The sequence below is a fragment of the Aulonocara sp. 'chitande type north' Nkhata Bay genome, linkage group LG4, assembly GCF_057382095.1.
Source record: "Aulonocara sp. 'chitande type north' Nkhata Bay isolate Kocher_YH1m ecotype deep benthic linkage group LG4, A_spYH_male_GT1.1, whole genome shotgun sequence".
Classification (NCBI taxonomy): Eukaryota; Metazoa; Chordata; class Actinopteri; order Cichliformes; family Cichlidae; genus Aulonocara; species Aulonocara sp. 'chitande type north' Nkhata Bay.
The window spans coordinates 31,221,965-31,241,935 of record NC_141347.1 but is presented as its reverse complement, the minus strand read 5'-3'; the positions used below and the strand labels follow the sequence as shown (position 1 = coordinate 31,241,935).

The following is a 19,971-nucleotide window of genomic DNA, read 5'->3' as shown; positions in this document are numbered from 1 at the left end:
GGACCACTGCTACACTACGGTCAAGGACGGCTACAAGGCACAATCCCGCCCCCCGTTTGGCAAATCTGATCACGCCGCCATCTTCCTCATGCCAAAATACAAACAAAGGCTAAAACAGGAAGTTCCGGTTCAGAGGAAGGTCGCGCGCTGGACGGATCAATCGGTGGCCACGTTACAGGACGCACTCGATGACGCAGACTGGGGCATGTTCAGAAACAGCTCCGACGATGACGTCAACGTGTTTACGGAAGCGGTTGTGGGATTCATCGGGAAACTAGCGGATGATACCGTGGAGACAAAGACTATCACAACGTTTCCCAACCAGAAGCCGTGGGTGGATAAAACCATCCGCAACGCTCTGAGATCCCGCACCGCTGCCTACAACACGGGACTCATGACGGGGGACATGGACCCGTACAAAGCCGCGTCATATAACGTGCGGAGGGCGGTGAAAGAGGCGAAGCAGCGCTACGGGAGGAAACTAGAGTCACAACTCCAACAGAGTGACTCTAGGAGCCTGTGGCGGGGACTAAGGACAATAACGGACTATAAAGCACCAACAACCGGTATGACGAACGCGGCCGTGACTCTGGCAGACGAGCTGAACACTTTCTATGCTCGCTTCGAGGCTGCAGCTAAGGTCTCCAACAATGCTAGTGTTAGCGGCGCTAACGGCTGCAGACAGGAAGATACTGCCAGCACCGGAAACGTGCTCGTCATCTCCGAGCATGAAGTAAGGAGAGCCTTCAAGAGAGTGAACACCAGGAAAGCAGCAGGACCAGACGGCATCCCAGGTTGTATCCTAAGAGACTGCGCATACCAGCTAGCTCCTGTGTTCACTGAGATATTCAACATCTCTTTATCTCAGTCGGTGATCCCCACATGCTTCAAAGAGTCCATCATTGTTCCTGTCCCGAAGAAACCCCACCCTGCTTCTCTCAATGACTATCGCCCTGTAGCCCTCACCTCAGTAGTGATGAAGTGCTTTGAACGCCTGGTCAGAGACTTCATCATTTCTTCACTACCAGACACACTGGACCCACTACAGTTCGCTTACCGTCCAAATCGTTCCACAGACGATGCCATCTCTCATCTCCTCCACACATCACTCACTCACTTGGACACTAGAAGGGGGAATTATGTTAAAATGCTCTTCATAGACTACAGCTCTGCATTTAACACCATAATTCCCTCCACACTCACCACCAAGCTGGAGCATCTGGGACTCAGCTCATCTATGTGTCAGTGGATCTCCAACTTCCTAACTGGCAGACCACAGGCAGTAAGGATGGGCGGACATGTCTCAGCCTCCACCACTCTCAGCACTGGAGCCCCCCAGGGGTGTGTTCTGAGCCCCCTGCTGTACTCTTTGTACACATATGACTGTGTGGCCACTACCAGCTCCACCACCATCATCAAGTTTGCTGACGACACCGTCGTGGTGGGCCTGATCTCTGATAACAACGAGACGGCCTACCTGAAGGAGATTAGGAATCTGGAGAACTGGTGCCAGAGGAACAACCTCCTTCTAAACGTCAGTAAGACAAAGGAGCTGATAGTGGACTTCAGCACTAAGCAGGAGAGGAACTACCAGACCCCCGTCATCAACGAGTGCCCAGTGGAGAGAGTGGACAGCTTCAAATACCTCGGAGTTCACATCACGCAGGACCTGTCATGGTCCTGTCACATCAACACCGTGGTGAAAAAGGCCCGACAGCGTCTCTACCACCTCAGATGCTTGAGAGACTTCCAACTGCCCTCCAAGGTGCTCAGGAACTTTTACTCGTGCACCATAGAGAGCATCCTGGCGGGAAACATCTTAACCTGGTTCGGGAACAGCACCATGCAGGACAGACGAGCTCTACAGAGGGTTGTGCGGTCAGCTGAGCGCACCATCCGCTCCGAGCTCCCTGACCTGCACTCAATCTACAGCAGGCGGTGCTGGACCAAGGCCAGGAAGATCGTGAAGGACCTCAGCCATCCCAACAACAGACTGTTCTCTCTGTTGAGGTCAGGAAAGCGATTCCACTCCCTGAAGACCAACACAGAGAGACTGAGGAGGAGCTTCTTCCCGCAGGCGATACGGTCTCTCAATCACACCACCACACAGTACTGACCCACACATATGGTTCTTACACACACACACACACACTGGACTTTCTGGACTTTGGTTTTGCACAACACTGGTCACTATATTCTTCATTTCCGGTTAATACTTGTACAGCTGCTGTTATTGTGTATATATTTATTTATATTTAGATTTCTTCATACATTCTTATATAGTTCTATATTGTGTATTGTGTATTTTGTTGTACAGTTATTTTATTTTCAACTTTAATTTATATATTTATCTTTATCTTATTCTTCCCAGTTAAATTTACCCTTCATTCTAATTTGTGTTGTACAATTATTTCATTTTTAACCTTAATTTATATTTTATTCCTTCCTAGTTAAATTTACCCTTTTTAATTTTTCATATTTATTTCCTTTCTTATTCATAGCCTTTTCCTTTTTTGTTTTCTTTAGGTCACGAGCAGTTGTCCAAGCATTTCACTACATATCGTACTGTGTATGACTGTGTACGTGACAAATAAAAATTTGAATTTGAAATTTGAATTTGATGTGCACATGCCAGCAGAAATAATCTCAACTTCTGTGGCTAACATTGTGTAATAATCTGTTCTCAAAAGGGTCAATGTGTGGGCAGGTAGGCAGAACTAGTAACTATCTAACTAGTAACAAACTAACAAAAAGTGGTAGTGTGGTTTACAAAGTAAAATGTCATCACCTTTGTTTTTTTCATTCTTAATACTTTAAATACTCCATGGACTTTAAAACAAGCCACTTTTCTCTAAACTACATTCAACTTTTACTGCAGTTGTAAACCAACCATATGCCTCTGTGTATTGAAATATACTCTAATAAACATTAAAATGTTTCAGAAGCTTTTGCTGGGTGTTTGTTGTTGTTGGTGCCATTTTTATTGTCTGTTAAATTATTTATGTATTTCTTTCACTTCTACACAGTCATTTAGGCTTATTTTCTCCTCCTACACTGCCTCTTTGCATTGCAATAAAAAAAATACTTGTAATAAAATAAAGTAAAAGACTTTTGCTTGTGCTCTTTGTTTCTCTTAATTTGTTTGGGTATACTCGCATAATGCAATGTTTCTACTAAGTGAAGTGCGTGCGTTCTTTGTGAGGATAAAACTAAGCTTTTCACTGCTGTGAAAGTTAACAGTTACCAGGGTTCTACTTTAATATAAGAAGGGGATCTAATCTGACTGCTATGAGCTTACCTGCGACTCTTCGTGGTTCCTCATCCCGATGGAAAGGAAAGCAGCTGTGTCCCGTCCACTGACACTGGAGTGACGGCCTCGCCACAGGAAGAAGGCCGTCTTTTCCTTTGGTGCTGGATCCGTCCCACACTCATCTGAGCTGTCTGTGCTGTCTGTAACGAAGAGAGAGTGTTAACCATTATTAAAATGTCTCAGTCAAAATATTGCCATAGCATTAAAAGTACAATCTATTAGAAAAAAACCCCAAAAAAGGTTACTGACCAGCTGTACTGATGCTGTACTTCCAGCGGATTACATAAGAGTCTCCTTCATAAAGCTGTCCGTTGCTCTCCACTGGGATTTCACTGTCGTCAAACTCCTGGACGTGCCAGGTGTCCACCGCTACTGTGTTAAGCTCCATCTGACGTTCCTCCGTCAGCATGATGACACCATGACCTCTCTGGACATCGACCCCAGCCAGCACAGTACGGACCAAACCGTCACCTTCTAAGCACTGACCCGATACTAGAGCTTTGGCATCGCAGGGACTCAAGAGGTCTGAAGGAGGGGAGAGCGGCTGGGATGACTGGACTGGGATGGACTATGGAGAGGAAGCGCAGACACTGAATTTCAGTGGTTTAAAAAAAAATCACTTTTAAAAAGCAAAAGTCAAAATTGAAATTTAGATATCTGCACATGAGTTTCAGTAGAAATAAAAGGTAGCTAGTTATAAATAGGTTTTAGATATTTCCAGTCAATATTTCCAGTAATAAAAATTTGTTGTTTTTTTAGTAAAAATTTTTAATAGAGACTAATTTTCTATCAAGCTGGAAACTTAATAAAACTAATTGATCTAAATATATTCTTCACATCTATAATTTTACACAAACAGTGCAATAACTGAAACACACTAGTTTGAGTGTCTGAAAACTGCATGTGCCGCATCATATCTCTGAATGTGATATGAACCTGCGTCTGATCCGTCCCTGAAGCCGCTTCCTCTCTGCCTCCAACCCTGCACATCCAGTCCAGGAACTTCTCCCTGAACAGAGCTGTCTCGTTGCTCTCAGTGAGGACGCCGAACAGAGCCCAGCTGGGACGGCCTTCTCCTCGTCTGTGGACAAAGTTATGCCATGAAACCGATAAAAGAACTAACACAAGCATTAAACAAAATAGAAAAGAGAGTCTGTCTTAGTCCAGACTCAAGCTTTACAGACATCCATTCCCAAGAGACATAATTACACACACACTATATATATATATATATACTTTAAAAGCTTAAATCTCATTAAACTGCAACAAAAAAAAAACCCCTCTTGAAATAAATGAAGAAAGGAAGCCCTTTAAAGACCTTGTTTAATATACACAAGTTGTAATATATTTTCTGACTGTGGAATATGGTACACTGAGAGAAGACCTTTACTCTCTGCAAGTATTTTGTAGTTCATGTCCACTTGCTTGCTTTAAAATATGTCTTTTAAATGTCAAAATATAGTCTGGACTTTAAACATCAAGCAGGGTTTTTAGAGCATGTCACATGGGCACACTTAACCAAGAATTACTTTCTACAGAGTGCATATTATGAATGCACAGCAAACTTAATGTTGTATACAGACAGGCTCCTTTTTTATGTGTAATATATTAGTGACTTACAGCTGAATTGCAGGGTTACACTGAGTGGGATCCAGTGGGTTTACTTGACAGTTGCTGTAGTCATAAGCTCCAACCCACACCTGGTGAGTCAACTGGAGAGCAACATTTCTCCTCCTGAGGGAAACGTCCTGTCCGAGCCACAGATAGACCTCACTGCCGAAATCAAACACCAGGGCCTGGGCATACATGACAAAGAGATATGAACAGAGTCAGAGATTAACTTCTCTTCCATTATTTTTCTACAATCAAGCATTTAATGAACAAAAAAACAAACCCAAAACCAAAACAACTACAATATAAGTAATTAGGGAGCCGAGAATTGAAGCTCAGACCTCAGAGGAGGCCAACAGGGTGATGCTGGGGATGGAGGCCCAAGCCTGTTCATGAGGCACCAGTTTGTTTTCCACCAGCCTGTACACACAGTTGGACTCCACCACACCGCGCTCATAGAGCTCATCCTCCTCTGAAGCACAAGCTCCTGTGAGTAAAAGAAAAGAAAAAACATTTTCTAATGTTTTGGATGAAAAACAACAGGTGAATTATAAAAGGAGAAAAATTGCAATTCAAAATGTGTTTCTCTGATATATTTGAAAAGTACATGTTTTACTTCCAACCTCTGTACTGTGTTCTTCCTCCCAGGAGACTCCAGAAGTCTGCAGCCACACTGCTGTCAGAGTTCATGCCCTCCTGCAGGTGGACAACGTGGGAAGCCAAACAACCAAGGTCCCTTTGGTTCTGGATGAACAAAGCTAGCTCAGAGGCCTGACAAAAAATAAATAAATAATATGATAATCAGCAGTAACAGAATATAGTTCACCCATTTTCTGCCACTTATCCCATTCAGGGTCACAGGGAGGCCAGTGTACCCAGAGAGTCCCACAGAGACACAGGGAGAACATGCAATCTCCACGCAGAAAGGCCTTGAGCAGATGGTGGATTAGAACCTAGGACCTTTTTGCTATGCTAACCCAAACAGAACATAGTCTATAGTAAAAGCATATTGTAATTTCTTTTTATTTTACTACTGCAGTCTTTGCTGGCCTATATTAGAAATCTTGCAGGAAACTTGCCTCACCAAACCAAAATATTTCCAATAACAAGAACATGGCTGAGTGCTACACATGAAAAGAAATAAATTCATAAGTGTCACAACCCGTTCATGTGTGAAATCAGCTATAGTTTTAGACAAACAGATATTTGAACCTTTGTTATAATAATAGAAACGTACAAATAACTATTAAAAAGAGTCTATGACAGTGTGCACCGTCCTCTCAATAATATTACCTTTTTATGGAAGCTTGTAAGGAAATATTTTGGGTTATTATCTCAAAATGTTGACTTAATTACTCATTCAGTGCTTTGTCTCCACACTTTGTCCCCATATACGTTTAGTACACTGTTCCATAATAAAATATAAATACATTTAAAACGCAACCAAAGTTAATGTTTAAAAGTAAAGGTACATACTGTGATACTTAGATAATCAATAACTGAACTCTGTGATGTATGACGTTCTTGATTCATATCGTCACTGTCCTTTATTATGCATTTAACACACAAACTGTAGCCAACCTTTATGAGTCCATTAAGGTTTAATGCTTACAATTTACTGCAAGAACTGCAAACACTGCATTTTATGCACAGAATGCTCTTTGGGTCTTGAAGGGTAATATTTTATGCATTTATTTGTTGTGCATAAATGTAAACCAATTTGGTATATGTATGAAGTTATTAAAACATCCTTTCCCATGTAAATTTCTAAGAGGAGTAAGTTTAAGGGATGGTCAGATATTTCCTGGCAATGGGAAATAATTTTAATCCTACTTTCTTATTTTGTATTGTATTATCCACCTCTTTACCCTTTCCCTGTAATTTTATGTGTCATACATGCTGCTACTACACCATAACATTGTCCTGGGTGGTACCTTTGCTTTTTCTTGTCCGTTGGCAAACTCTCCACTCCACAGGATGCAGTGCTCTGGAGTGACCAGCAGGAAGCAGTCTCCACTGTTCAGTGACCGCACTGAGGGCTCAACCAGGCGGACCTGAACATGCCGCCTACCTGTCATCACAGGTGTTGGTTAACCTTAACACCTGACCACAAGCAGATCATCACACAGATGAACCAAACCTTTCCTGACCTTTGATGTGAATTAGCATCAGGCTGCTGAAGGGCGGGTAAGACTTAGCTGTCTCGGCATCTAAGGAGGATTCTTCAGATCTTAAGGAAGGTGAGTCTGCTATAGACGAGTTCTTAGACTCTATAGTGAGAAAAAAACCTGCAATATCAGGTAGCTGAGCAACATAAAAGAAGGAAAGTAACAAGAGAAGGGAACAACATAAATTAGCATACTTTTTTCTGCTTGGATCCTCTCTTGAGCTGATGAATTGACTCTCTCTCCCATGAAGTCCTGCCTGATGTCCTCTCTGGCTGCGAGAGCCCTCAGAGGGTTTCTGGAGCCTTGAGTCCGACGGGACGGACGTACCGACCGCCTGTGCTCTGCTACTGCTGAGGTCAATCTGCAAACAAACACACACAGACAATACAGAGTTACTGAAGATATCAGCTACTGTGTGTGTGAATATAAATTTGCAGGAAACTTTTTTTTTACTCTAATCTTTTCCTTTTAGCTTTAGCATAAAAACTACATTAGATACACAAATATATTTTGCATTTACTATTTAGAAATTGCAAGGACTCAATCTAATCTCACATTTGCAGGAAAAAACTATGCTTACATGTGTGTGTTGGTCTGGCAGAAGACTCCCAGGTCCTGCTCACCCTCTGAGGCAGCAATTCCACCACAAGGTGGGGGGCAGGCTGAAGAAGGTGACTGATCACAGTAGAAACTGCCATCAAACATGTTTGGTTCATCAACAGGCATCTCTTCCTTTACCTCCTGAGTAGTGACTGTTGGTGAAGAACTCTGTGGAGTCACTGAGGGGGAAAGAAATGAAAACGCTAAAATACTTGGATCCTCAATGAGCTTTTACATTGTGGGAACCAGCGTTGTCCATATGATGATGAATAAAACAAGCACTGAGTCTCAACACAGACTTGTTTGTTTATTTGTTTGCTTGTTTTTCGTGGTGTAAAACTGCTCTGACCTTCATTTTTGCATGATGGAGCATCAGTGGAGTGTCTCCTGCTGTGAGCGATACCATTTCTCTGTGATTCACCAGATGCAAGGCCTAGATGTTGCAAACACAGGAGAGAAAAACCTCATAAACAAGGCCAAAATATGCTCAGCAGAACTGTATGAGAACTGGAGAATAAGTGAGTTACTTGTCTTAGCCGTGCTTCCAGCCTCCTGCTCTTTGCTTTCAATTTTCAATTCTCCAAATTCAGTCATCTGAATCTCAGTTCCTTTATCCTACAGAGCCCGAGAAATGCATCCGTTACAATGCAGCTTTTCCGCAGATACACGCACAAATATGAAAAAAATGCAGGTGTGCGTCACCTTATGTCTCCACTGAGGCTGACTCTGATTGTTCGTAGGAGAGGAGACTTCTTGTGCCTCAAAGGAGAGGTTAGTCTGGAGGTGAAAGCAAAACACAGAAATGGTGACTTTTGCATTCTAGGACAGTGAGAGTGGATTGCACAGAAGATACAAAATATAAAGATTTTACATAGAGCTAAACTTTCTATGTGTAACATTTCATTCAGTCTGTTCCTTTCTGCCTAATCCTGCCCTGCATTAGATATTATAAGGAGTTTTTGTACAATGCACATTTACTTTTGTCCATTAGAACTAGGTCAGAAACATGCACAAAGAAACGCGGGAGTAAGATATAACTTTCATGACCAAAATGAACATCTGGTAAGCACACACCTAAATGGAAAGTGTGAACTGAGAGCTGTGATGTGACGCATTGTAATTTTGAGACAAGGTGACAGGGTTGTCACATCACATCCGCCTGAATCTGTGAGATGACAAAAGCCTTTCACAGCATACAAAACACTCCAAATCAAACAGCAGCAATGCCATGCACCGGCTCACACAATTACCTGATTAAAACACATGATATATTGGGGCGTATTGATAGAATAGACAGAGGCAAAGACGGGCTCCTGGGAGAGAAGAGAGAGGGGCAGGCTGCAGATGTTCAAAGCTATTCAAAATCTAAAGGGCTGTGGTTTCAAAATCAAGATGAGGGAGGATGGGTTTTGAATCATTAGATTGAGGCTTACCCAGCACTGAAGGTTGTCATTCTCAAGATGAGGGTTTTTTGACTGTTCCTGCACATGATACTATGGAAAACAGGGAGATGCATTTAAAAGAATTCAAACAAACATAAATGTTGCCAGAAGTATAAAAATGACAGACATAAAAAGGAAGTAGGACAATGATTAATATACAAATCCCACACATAGTGTCGGCATGGTGAAGCTGAGATCATTTAAGTGCCAAATAATCAGTGTGTTTACATTCCACGTCATGTAATAGGACAGCCAATCCCATCCTGGTACATAAACACTCACTGGACTCAATATATTCCGCGGTAACTCGAGTCTGATCTCAGGACATTCAGCACATACCACATTCAGAGTGCTGCAGATAAGAGATGCTATATCTGGTTTCAGTGGTATGACAAATACCCAAATGTAACCACAAATGTAACCTCTGCCTCAATTTAAACCAGGCAAGAAGCGTGAACTCTGTAACCTCTGTGATGCAAACAAAGATTTTCTCACTGAATTCTTTCAGAGAAAAAAATGCTGCAAAACTTCTGTAATGCTTTTATAGAATTGTCTAATATCATTCATCCATCCATCCATTCGCTTCCGCTTATCCTTTTTTCAGGGTCGCGGGGGGCGCTGGAGCCTATCCCAGCTGTCATAGGGTGAGAGGCGGGGTACACCCTGGACAGGTCGCCAGTCTGTCGCAGGGCCTGATATCATTCAGTTAAACTATAATATAGAGTCCCTATATACAAGTATCATTTCTTAAATGTTGCCAATACAAACAAAGAAAGCAGAATTTAAGCAAAGTTTTAAAGATCAAAGACATTTTATGAATATTTGACCTTATCTGACCTTGGAGAAGAGGTCAGATCTCAAAAGTAACACACTGTTTACAACCATATATCATTCCCTTTATTCCTATATGTCGTCGCTACAAACAGTGGCAGCAAGAAACAATATTTTAAATAGTGGTATATAATTATTATATACTTTGACCTTCAGATTATCTATTGACCTTGAAGGAGAGGTCAAAGGTTAAATGTGACATGATATTTTATCCTCTGCTGTACTTTCAGTATGCTGACACACAACTCTTGTAAGAATCATAGTTCCTGAGTTTCACCGATTTTTGTCAATAACTATCAATAATTCATAAAGTTGACCTTGAAGAAACTGGTGGATGTAAGCTAAATTTTAATGGATTTATAACATGACCGTACTCTACACCAATACAAAGTTTTATTAGAATTCGTTCAGTGTTATCAGACAGAATGACATGCAAGTAAACGCTGACAAAACCTCTTTTTTTAAATGGTCTATGTCTTACGTGGTTAACCTTGCTGCTCACCTCACTTCTGCTGCCGTTGGTTGTCTCCTGCATTTTAGGCGCACACTCTTCTGAGGTGACCCGGACAGCTTTAATATCTGTGGTGTTGTCATGGATCTTGTTCATGGCCTTTTGGTCTTCCTCCTGCCTTTAAGACACATTACACACAGTATGAAGTATATAACATATCAAAGAACAACATACAAGCTGCTGAAAACTTAATATTTCTGGTGAAAACTGTAAAGAATCATTTTTATTATCTAACTCACAGATGTCACAATAATATACGTTTCAAAGTCTTTAGCAAACCTTTCCAATATGCAGCAATATCAACAGTTTGACTCTATAGAAGAAAAACATTTACAGTTCTTATCAGATCATGTCATTTATTTACATGACTTACTTGGCTCTTCCATTGATGTCTACGCTGTTTTTCTCAGAGGAAAAGCTCAGTTCATATTTGGACTGGCAGGATTGCTGTGGAGCATCCTGCTCTGACAAGGCTCTTATTGGTGTGCAGGCAATGGTTTCCCTCCTGTTTCTAGCCCTCTGCCTCCAGGGAGCAGCAGACTGCGAACCTTCCTCCATACCAGAGGTCTCTCGTCTGTCTCTCTGTGGTGCTGCAGAAGTTCCCTCCCTCTCACCTCCCGCTTTGCTCCCGTGTATCGCCGCTTCTCTACAGCCTCCACCATTCTGTTCATGGCTGTATGATGCATCTACCTGACTGGCTTCTGTCCTGCTCCACTCCGAGCCTGCAGAGCGACTCTTCTTCAGGATTCCTTTTAAGCCTGGCTCAGAGTCGTAGCACTGTGGTCCCTGTTGAGTCGGACCAGATTTTCCGAGTCCAGTGCCAGCATCTGATGTGGACTGTGAAAGACGTACCTCACTGGGTTTCAGGTTGACAGACGAGTCCTGCTGTCTGTCGGACAGATGAGGGGACAAACAGAGGGCAGGAAGCTGAACAGGGCCTTTCTGGAGCTAAAAAGGGGCAAAGAAGATCAATAATAGATTTACTTAGAGGACAGCAGGCAAGAAGTGAAGAAAGACAACAAATTAACCTTGCTATTAATAACCACTCCTGCCCCTTTTCTGGTCTATGAAGTTCTAAATACATTTGTTTCCCATTTATTGTTCTGTTGCTTTCTACCCACCAGACTGACCTCCTCCACTGTGATGGGCTGCGTGCGGTACCGAGCCCCCTTTTGCCTTCGTCTCTCTGGGGGCCCGTCAGCAGGCCCGGCTCCCTCCCTCCCAGGCAGGGACAGTTTGTTGAAGAGGGCCAGCTTCTCGCTCATGCTCAGCTTGCAGCTCTCGTCGCCATCCTCCTCTGACTCAGCCTGCACAGACTGGACCTCCACTGGTGGTGCTGGTTTGGGAGTGCTGATGCGTAACATGACACCATAAAGTCAGAGAAGAATTTATGTTTAGTCAAAATCTCCTATGCCTTGGACACATTTGATCTACACTGCTGTGCAAAAGCAGTGGAGAAAACGGTGGGTGTTTTTTCATTACCATGAACACACACAGGTTATTTTTAGTCAATCTGACAGACATCGTCCTGCTGCTGCTACTCCCTACAACAGCAAATGTGTAACTGAAAATAGCCCCTAAGAAATTCATATAATTCTGGTTGAACAAACTAGATCCAATCCCAATTTTGGTTTGGTTTCCAACAATCTCATTCCTTTAAAAAAAAGCATATATTTGTGACCCATTGCCAGGAGTTACAGCCAAACGAAACCAGGCACCGAAAAACTCCTGAACAGAAACACATGGGAGAAATCTATAAGAGCAAATATGGTGACACTGAGCCAATCAGGGGCTCTTTATTGGCCAGGAATGTGTCAGAACAAATTCCTTGCAACTTGTTTCACCAAACAGAAAGGCTGGGAAACGTATGAGCCAACCATGTTTTTGCATGGTGCATGGGTTTATGACAGTTTAAACTGTTTCTTGTTTCTTGGTCTACTTGTTTTTGTAGGAAAGAAGCATAACATAACATGAAAAAACTCAGTGATCTGGTGAGACTAGCTTTAATGTAGCTGCAATATTAAGTTTAATTTGTAGGGGAAAAGGCTATTTTGAAGAGATATGTCACCAAAGCTTTGAAGAAAATGTTGTCACATTTAACTACTGATTCTAAAAATGCAGGGGGGTTTTTACCCCCTAACCACTGAACAACTCTCTCTTTACTCATTTACATAGGAGCCTAAAAATAACTGCTTAAATAAGACACGCTTCTAGAAGTTCTTACTTTTAAATAAGACATACAGTAAGTACTTAATTCCACTGAAGCAAGGTCTCTTGTTTTCACAGATTTGACTTTAATAAGTTGAAGTTTTTAAACATTTTAAGTTTTTAAATCATCAAGCATGTATTTATTTATTCCCACAAAACTAAAACGTAAAAACTACACATGCATAATCTTAAATAAAACTAGATGACTTTTTTAGTGATTGTCAATCAAGTCAAATAGCTAATTATGTGATGTGGTTTTGGTAACACTACAGCTCTCCCACCTGATCGCCACCATTTCTCCACAGGTGATTGGCTGTGTCAGAAAGCGATGGTCGTTGCCACGCCGGCTCCTGCGTTCATGAGAGACGCAGCCTGAGCGAGGCTTGAGGAATGCCGAGGCCTCAGAGGCTGAAGACTTCTCCAGCTCCTACAGAGAAGGATGTGGGGAGGACATTAATGTGAAAAAAATCAGTTTGAACCCAGTCTGTGATGCAGATGGACGACAACATTCAGGTCAAATAGGAGCCTCAATCTACAGCCTCCACCTGTTGCATAAATAATGAGGGAGACCACAAAAATGGCAGTAAAAAGTCCCCTCGAGATGTCCTCTGTTCTATTTGTATAAACAGATGGAGGGAGGTAAAGCAGGTCAGATAGCCGGTGAATAAAGCAGCGAGCTCTAAGGTGCAGCATCTTGGCCACTTGCTGCATGCTGCAGGTCACAATGTAACAAGAGACCTGCTGGCTTCAGTTACCTCCCCTGCTGCCTCTACAGAGCAGCAGGCTAATTATACCACAGCTGCTGTGGTTGTTAATGTTAATACAGTGTCTGGCACATTTTCACCTGATGCCTTATTGCTAAAAGTGTGCCTCAGCTGAAATGTTGGAATAATGGAAAAATCCACAGTGCATTTCATCATCTGTGTGAGACTAAAGAGCTTAAAGAGCTTCAAGATAAGGCTCTGTATCTATCATATTACAGACTTGGTCTTTCCTTTAATAAGTACTAAAGCATCAAACCAAAGTGTGGATCCAAGGAGAGCACCTGTTTTGACCATTCATATTCTTTCAACAGGACCAGGTAGTGTTCTGCGTGCTCAGCGCTCAGACCGTAAGTTGAGCAGCTGAGGTGACAGGAGATGATAAAGGATTGAATACATTTCTTTAATTTTAACACCGTAGAGTGATTGCATTTACTGTGTGTGTTTAGGCGAGTTTATGTGGGATCTCACATTCTAACAAAAAAAAAAGAAAAAAAGCAGGTAACAATTCAAACTCACTTTAAACAGAGACATCTTGGCTGCCACACTCATTTTGGCTCTGTCATCTGTTTTTACATCTGCTGTGGAAAAATACACACCATCATTTGAAAATTAAAAAAAATTAAAAAAACAGCCATTAAGAGATTTTGGTTCATCAAACTTTTAAACAGTTAACAGCAGGAAGAGACACAGGTGCAGACAGAGCAAACACAGGTGCAATTTCTTAGTGAACTGTGCTTAAATACACTGCATCTAAGTCTAGGAATTGGGGGTATCTCTGTATTGATGATAGCTGTGAGTAAAAAGTTGTGAAGAACAATTTTAATGATATACAGTGTGACCTGAAAACAACAGTCTAAACATCCATACAGCAATAAAGGCCACTCGTGTCTGCGGTCTTATTATCTGTGGTGTAAACTCTCAGTGAGTCAATCTCTGTAAAGACTTGCTTGTCATCTTTTTATGACGGGGTCAAGAGTTAGATGTACATAACACCGCTCCACTGCCCAAATGGTTTGGTCTGTCGTTACAGAAGAGATTGAGCATTGTGATCCTCTAAATATAACCCAGTTTATTTCCTGAGCCATTAAATGAATTTATGGAGGCAACTGTGCAAGTTGGAAGCCCTCTGCAAGAATTAAATATTGTACACAGTATTTTTCAATTTGTTTATGTTTCTTTCATACCTCACGTAATATATTACATGTAAGTTTTCCCTGTTGTCATTTTTACTTCCTTCTCAACCAGACAGTGTACCAGCAAAGCACACGGAAATAACAGATGATGACAAACACATAGGGGAGAAAGCTTTACCTTTGCTGTTTTCCTCGTTCTCTGGATCCAAGCACCTAGAAGAATCGGAGGAAAATAGCAAAAGGATGAGGTCATCAGGTGAACAGGTTGGTGACATATGCTTGACTCTTTAGATAATGTTGTTATGGAGATCTGGATCCAGCTTGGTGTTTACAGTATGTGTCTTTTTGCTTCAATTTGCAGCTCAGACAGTCAACACACTGTGCTGTTTTGCATGCTGGGTAAAGCAACACTGTGGAGGCTATTAAGGAAGATAAACTCATGCAAAATACACCGCCCATTGGTTTTTTATGTAAAGCTGCTCCACATGCCACACCTCAGCTGAAGGGTTAGTGCATTCTTATCACGGGGAACAAATATTAAGCATCATTCAAGGGTAAATAAGTGTTTCCTATAAGACAAAAGTTGTGGTACTGTATCATCAGGTAAGGCTGATATTTTGTTCCTAATGAGTTTTCCCATGAAATGTTAGCCGTACACTATTTTAAATATATGAAAACACAGCAAACAATATGTTCTTTAGTCCTAGCCATGCCAGGCATCTCATCTTCCCATTTATTTATTTATTTTTTTTATCATGCCCACAAGAAACAGTCCCTACCCACTGCTCTCCTCCATCTCATTGGCTGTGATTGGCTGTGTCCTGAAGCGTTCGCTAGTTTTTCTGTTACCGCCTGACGAGCTAGGGAGGTAACGCCGAGTGCGTCGCCGACCCCCCTCAGAGCCCGGGTTTACAGCCAGATCCAGAGAGGATGTGGCTTGCCCAGCATCAGGGAAGCTACTATCCACACACAAAGTAGGATAAGAAGAAAGTAAGAAGGGGAGAAGATGCTGAGATGAAGAGAAATATTATCACACAGTGGAACACAGTCTGTTAGTGACAGGCCGGATCACACGCGCATGCAGGCGACCCTACGCTTTCTCAGGCTGTGCTCCGCTCTCCGTCTGCTGTAGAAGAGCACTTCTCAACTGGCCCACGGACACCCGAGTGTGGAGCTGTGGGCCGTCGAGTCCATGAGGGACATGAGGCTCTTCCCCACTCTGCATGCTAGCAGAGTTCTGGGAACCCTGCCTAGAGGGGAGGGTATGAGTGAGGGAAGGAGGTGAGATTGCAGATATGGGGGACATGACATGAGGAGCACAAAACATAATCTTTTGTCACAGTTCATATTAATAATGCAGAAGTCTCAAAAACTCACAAAAATATGTGAGTTTTTTTCATGGTTTCACAGAAGAGAAGAAGCCACCTGCAAATCTAAACCATCTGCACTACATGCACGCTCGCTGTCATCTGACTGACTATTAATATGATGCCACACACTGTTCTTAGCAGTTACCATGATACAAACTATTGAAGGTATCAACAACTTGTCAAGTTCTGAAAGCTGTGAACAGGTGACAAGTGTCATGGTCATGTTGCCAGAATTAGGGTTTTATTGTTTTTTGAGCAAATTAGGCTCGCAGCACCTGCTACCCTGTGCAGCCACAGCAGGAAGACAGTGCTGTATCTAAGGTCATCAAAGAGGCTTATCATGTTTCTTGTGTGTGTCCTGAAGTGCTAATTGTATCGTTTTTGCACACTAAGAAGTTGTTGCAAGACTTCAGCCAAATTCCTGTAATTCTAAAATAAAACAATGACAATGAGCTATGATTGAAATTTAAGTCTTCAAGGCATTCAATGAAGTCATCTTTCACCCTTGACATGGCTCACCTTCTCAGGCAGTCGGGCTCAGCAGGAGTCTCTAATCCATTTGTAACATCCTGTGTTCTGCTGTTCACTTTTTCACTCAGATCATGGGAGCTTAACATTCCTCCATGCGCTTGGCTCGCTGGCTCATGAACCTTTTTCTCATCCCTTCTCACCCACTTAGAAGGAAGCTCGTCAATGCTGCCAAAGCGTTCGGCCAGTTCTCGCCTCCTCTCAGCCTTGTAGCGGGCAATCCGCTCCGATCTGGGCTCCAGGACGGCGTTCTCCATCATAGAAGGACTCAGATGGTTGTTTGCTCCTCAAAAAGCATATAGGAACAAAAAACAGATGAGCTGTTCTTCTTCCACTTTTCAGCTGGGGCAGAACATGAGAGCCAAACTTTCTTCCAGTACAATTCTGTTTCCATGAGCTTCTTGTTTTGGTTTTCCTCACAGATTACATTAATCCAAGGTTAAAATCCAGCCTGTCCCACAGTGAATGAGGTATTTCTCCTGAAAGATAAAAAATAGATTAGTTAAATAAGAAACATTTCACTATACATTACATTAGTGCCCTTCAGGCTTCCTAGAAAAGTCAGCGACAACACCAGTGAGCTTCATTACATATTAACCATTTCTTCTAAAAGTGGCGTACATCAAAGTCTTATCAAAGTCCTTTTCTTATATTCATGTCTGTGTAAGATGACCCGTTCCAGCCTGTCATGCAGGAATCTCCCCTTGCACTGAAACTCAACACCACAGCTCAACTCCTCTCCAGGTCCAGGTCTCGATGGCAGTTTGCAGGCGTGCTGGTCTCTTCCGCTAAGCTGAACAAGTCCTGTTTCTTTTTCAAATTCCATCAGGTATTTTACCATGACCTGTCAACATGAAGCATGTTTTGCATCAAAAACACAAACAAAATCTTATCAGCTATGGCTCCAATTTTATTTATTTTTTTAACATTTGGTATAGCAACCTGTTTGAATTATAATATTCCAAATACGTACAAGGAAGAGAAAGTCCCTGATGGCATCATTGTGACAAACAACATTAACAAAACTGAATATTCTAATATAGCATTTAAAATTTAAAAAGAACAACGAACTGTCTGCTAGTTTCCCAAAACGAGTGCTCACAAATATACGCACACATAAATGTGTGTTTGCACATGTATCTGTGTGTTTTCCAAAACTGTGGATGTCAGCATTCCTGGTGCAGGAAGCACAATAGAGCGAGAACAAAGCGGCATGAGCCACAGACTTAGTCCGCCAGATGGATCTGCCACAGGGCTCAATGCTGCTGGCAGCAGCAGAGTTCACAAAGTATAAGATGCAACTTTTATTATTAATTTGTTTGTTTCACTGCTCCTATACTTGTAGACTAAAAATAAAAAACACTGAGGCACTGATAAAACGGATATAGATTCAACAAATTACTCTATTAGAGAAAAGTCTCCATAAATCCATAACCAGCTTTCATTGATTAAAAAAAAAAACCCACTCAGAATATCCAGATATCACATTTGATAGACTAAACTGAAGGCGACATTGTCAGCAGTGTTTGCAGATCCCAAATTTCCATGCCACAGAGAGCTTTAATAAGCTCTATTTAGATGCCGTGATCCCTGCATGAGACAACCAGCTGAAGGATTTGTGTTGTCACTTCGAAACACGTGCACATATCCTTTAAACAAAGAAGTCAACACAGAAGACTCACCTACCTGTCCAGACCCAGGAAGAGCAACACTCCAGCATCCCCACTCACACTGATGCCACTCTCATGTACGCATTTGTGAAGAAAACATGAGTAAAGGTGTAAAGAGCGATGTGTCATGTGACAAGCTGGAGGATTGTCGATTGGAAGGGAGAGCACCACTGAGGCTCAGCGAGGATCATGGGGTTCTAATCCAGTGACACTAGCTGATACTGGCTTTGGATATGCACACAGCCCCAGGGATCTGAACTCATAAGCTATAATATTCAAATGAATAGGCGATGAAGGTTAAACAAACAGCCTCTAATTGTTGAATTGAGACAGTAAAGTGTTATCTTTCAGCCATGACTTTCTCTGTAGCAATTAAACCCCAAAATTCTGGACCCACACTCAGTATATGCTTAAGTTAACTGCTAGTTTTCTGACAGACTGGAAAAAAAAAAATCAAAAGCAAAACATGTATGCATTTTAAAAAAAATAGGCCTTGGGTGCTGAGCAGCAGGAAAGTAAACCAGATTAAAAGCTGGCCAAGATAAAGCCCTCAGCCACTTACACCTGCCCTGTTCATCTACCTGCACCAACCTCGTCTAATGAATCTCCATAATTCAAGGGCAAATTATCAGAGGAGCATTTCAAAAACAGTCTATGATTATAAATCATGATGGGGATGTTTTATATTAACACCAGCAGCAAAAGAACGTGTTAAGATTTTGAATATATTAAAGGGAGAGAGAACGAAGAGGAAGAGCAGCTTTCTCACATCGTGCACCTACTGTAAGCCTCATCAGCTCCTCGTGAGATTTAACACACGACGCGTCTGTTTTTATATGTAGATATAAACTCACATTGTGGCAAAGTCCTCACGCTGGGGAGAACATTTTTTTTATATCAAAACTCATTTGTTGTCTAAACAACTCAGCATAGGGTAACAGCCTACATATGTAGCTACCAAAGAGCTGAACAATGAGTCATTTAACTTATTTACAGGACGCAAATATTAAGTTTTACATGAATCCAGTGTTGTGCCAAAAAGTGATTCCCCAGTGTTTCCGTGTTTTTTATGCATAATGTCTTTGCTTATATTGGTAAATAGACTGTAATCAGCAGAAGGGGTTTTATATGAAATCAAGAAATTACTTGTTTTGCATTTATATTTATGACTCTACGGCACAGGTGTCGAACTCCAGGCCTCGAGGGCCGGTGTCCTGCAGGGTTTAGATGTGTCCTTGATCCAACACAGCTGATTTAAGTATTTCATACAACTATTATCTTAGATTTTGGCGCTTATGGCCAGTTGTAATGTCAATGAAACTTTTTAGCTAGATAAATAAAGGTCAGTACTTTGTGACTTGATATCATTCATGAAAGATAAGTTTGACGGATTATACGACAAGAAGTAATTTCCAGCACTTTGAATACGGACACTCGATCTTTTTTGGTACATTTCTGAAGTAACTTTCTGGCACAGACATTAGATTAATGCGTAAACTGTGCGTAACAGCAATATTTACTCTTCCACATGAAACTTTTTTACCCACGGGGTATTTAAAGTGAATGAACACCCAGACTATAACCATTCTCCCTAATGTGCAATGCACAACCCGTGTCTCCCCAAGTCAGACTGAACAGGTGACTCAGGCAACAAGTGACCTACTTTGAAATATTCTCCAAGCTGACTCCTGCTAGGATTTTGTACTTTTGAAGATGAGAATGGCAGAATTAAGTATTTCATTTGTACTTACATGTACTGCTCGCCTCGAGAGCCCTCCTCAGCCCCGGCGGTCCCTCCCCAACGATCTGTCACTCCAAAAGTAGT

At 41.9% G+C, this 19,971-nt stretch overlaps 1 protein-coding gene across 8 annotated transcripts in view; it reads right to left on the bottom strand.

Moving 5' to 3' along the window:
- The window catches only part of svilc (supervillin c), a 26,471-nt gene extending 6,500 nt beyond the window's left edge, over positions 1 to 19,971 (bottom strand). Inside the window, exons 1-25 of one of the 8 annotated variants that reach the window (XM_086289883.1) lie at positions 19,898 to 19,971; positions 16,468 to 16,955; positions 15,673 to 15,828; positions 15,358 to 15,537; positions 14,757 to 14,791; positions 13,962 to 14,023; positions 12,963 to 13,108; positions 11,595 to 11,823; positions 10,847 to 11,421; positions 10,465 to 10,591; positions 9,123 to 9,182; positions 8,940 to 9,002; positions 8,392 to 8,466; positions 8,217 to 8,304; positions 8,039 to 8,122; positions 7,670 to 7,868; positions 7,284 to 7,450; positions 7,072 to 7,191; positions 6,856 to 6,992; positions 5,545 to 5,692; positions 5,263 to 5,408; positions 4,931 to 5,106; positions 4,247 to 4,391; positions 3,560 to 3,878; positions 3,299 to 3,450 (exon numbers count right to left, since the gene is read on the bottom strand). In XM_086289883.1, coding sequence (XP_086146009.1) covers positions 3,299 to 3,450; positions 3,560 to 3,878; positions 4,247 to 4,391; positions 4,931 to 5,106; positions 5,263 to 5,408; positions 5,545 to 5,692; positions 6,856 to 6,992; positions 7,072 to 7,191; positions 7,284 to 7,450; positions 7,670 to 7,868; positions 8,039 to 8,122; positions 8,217 to 8,304; positions 8,392 to 8,466; positions 8,940 to 9,002; positions 9,123 to 9,182; positions 10,465 to 10,591; positions 10,847 to 11,421; positions 11,595 to 11,823; positions 12,963 to 13,108; positions 13,962 to 14,023; positions 14,757 to 14,791; positions 15,358 to 15,537; positions 15,673 to 15,828; positions 16,468 to 16,736 — 3,858 coding nt within the window. In that variant the 5' untranslated portion in view covers positions 16,737 to 16,955; positions 19,898 to 19,971. The remainder of the gene's footprint in view (positions 1 to 3,298; positions 3,451 to 3,559; positions 3,879 to 4,246; positions 4,392 to 4,930; positions 5,107 to 5,262; positions 5,409 to 5,544; positions 5,693 to 6,855; positions 6,993 to 7,071; positions 7,192 to 7,283; positions 7,451 to 7,669; positions 7,869 to 8,038; positions 8,123 to 8,216; positions 8,305 to 8,391; positions 8,467 to 8,939; positions 9,003 to 9,122; positions 9,183 to 10,464; positions 10,592 to 10,846; positions 11,422 to 11,594; positions 11,824 to 12,962; positions 13,109 to 13,961; positions 14,024 to 14,756; positions 14,792 to 15,357; positions 15,538 to 15,672; positions 15,829 to 16,467; positions 16,956 to 19,897) is intronic. The other 7 variants (XM_086289885.1, XM_086289884.1, XM_086289886.1 and 4 more) reach the window with 7 other exon arrangements.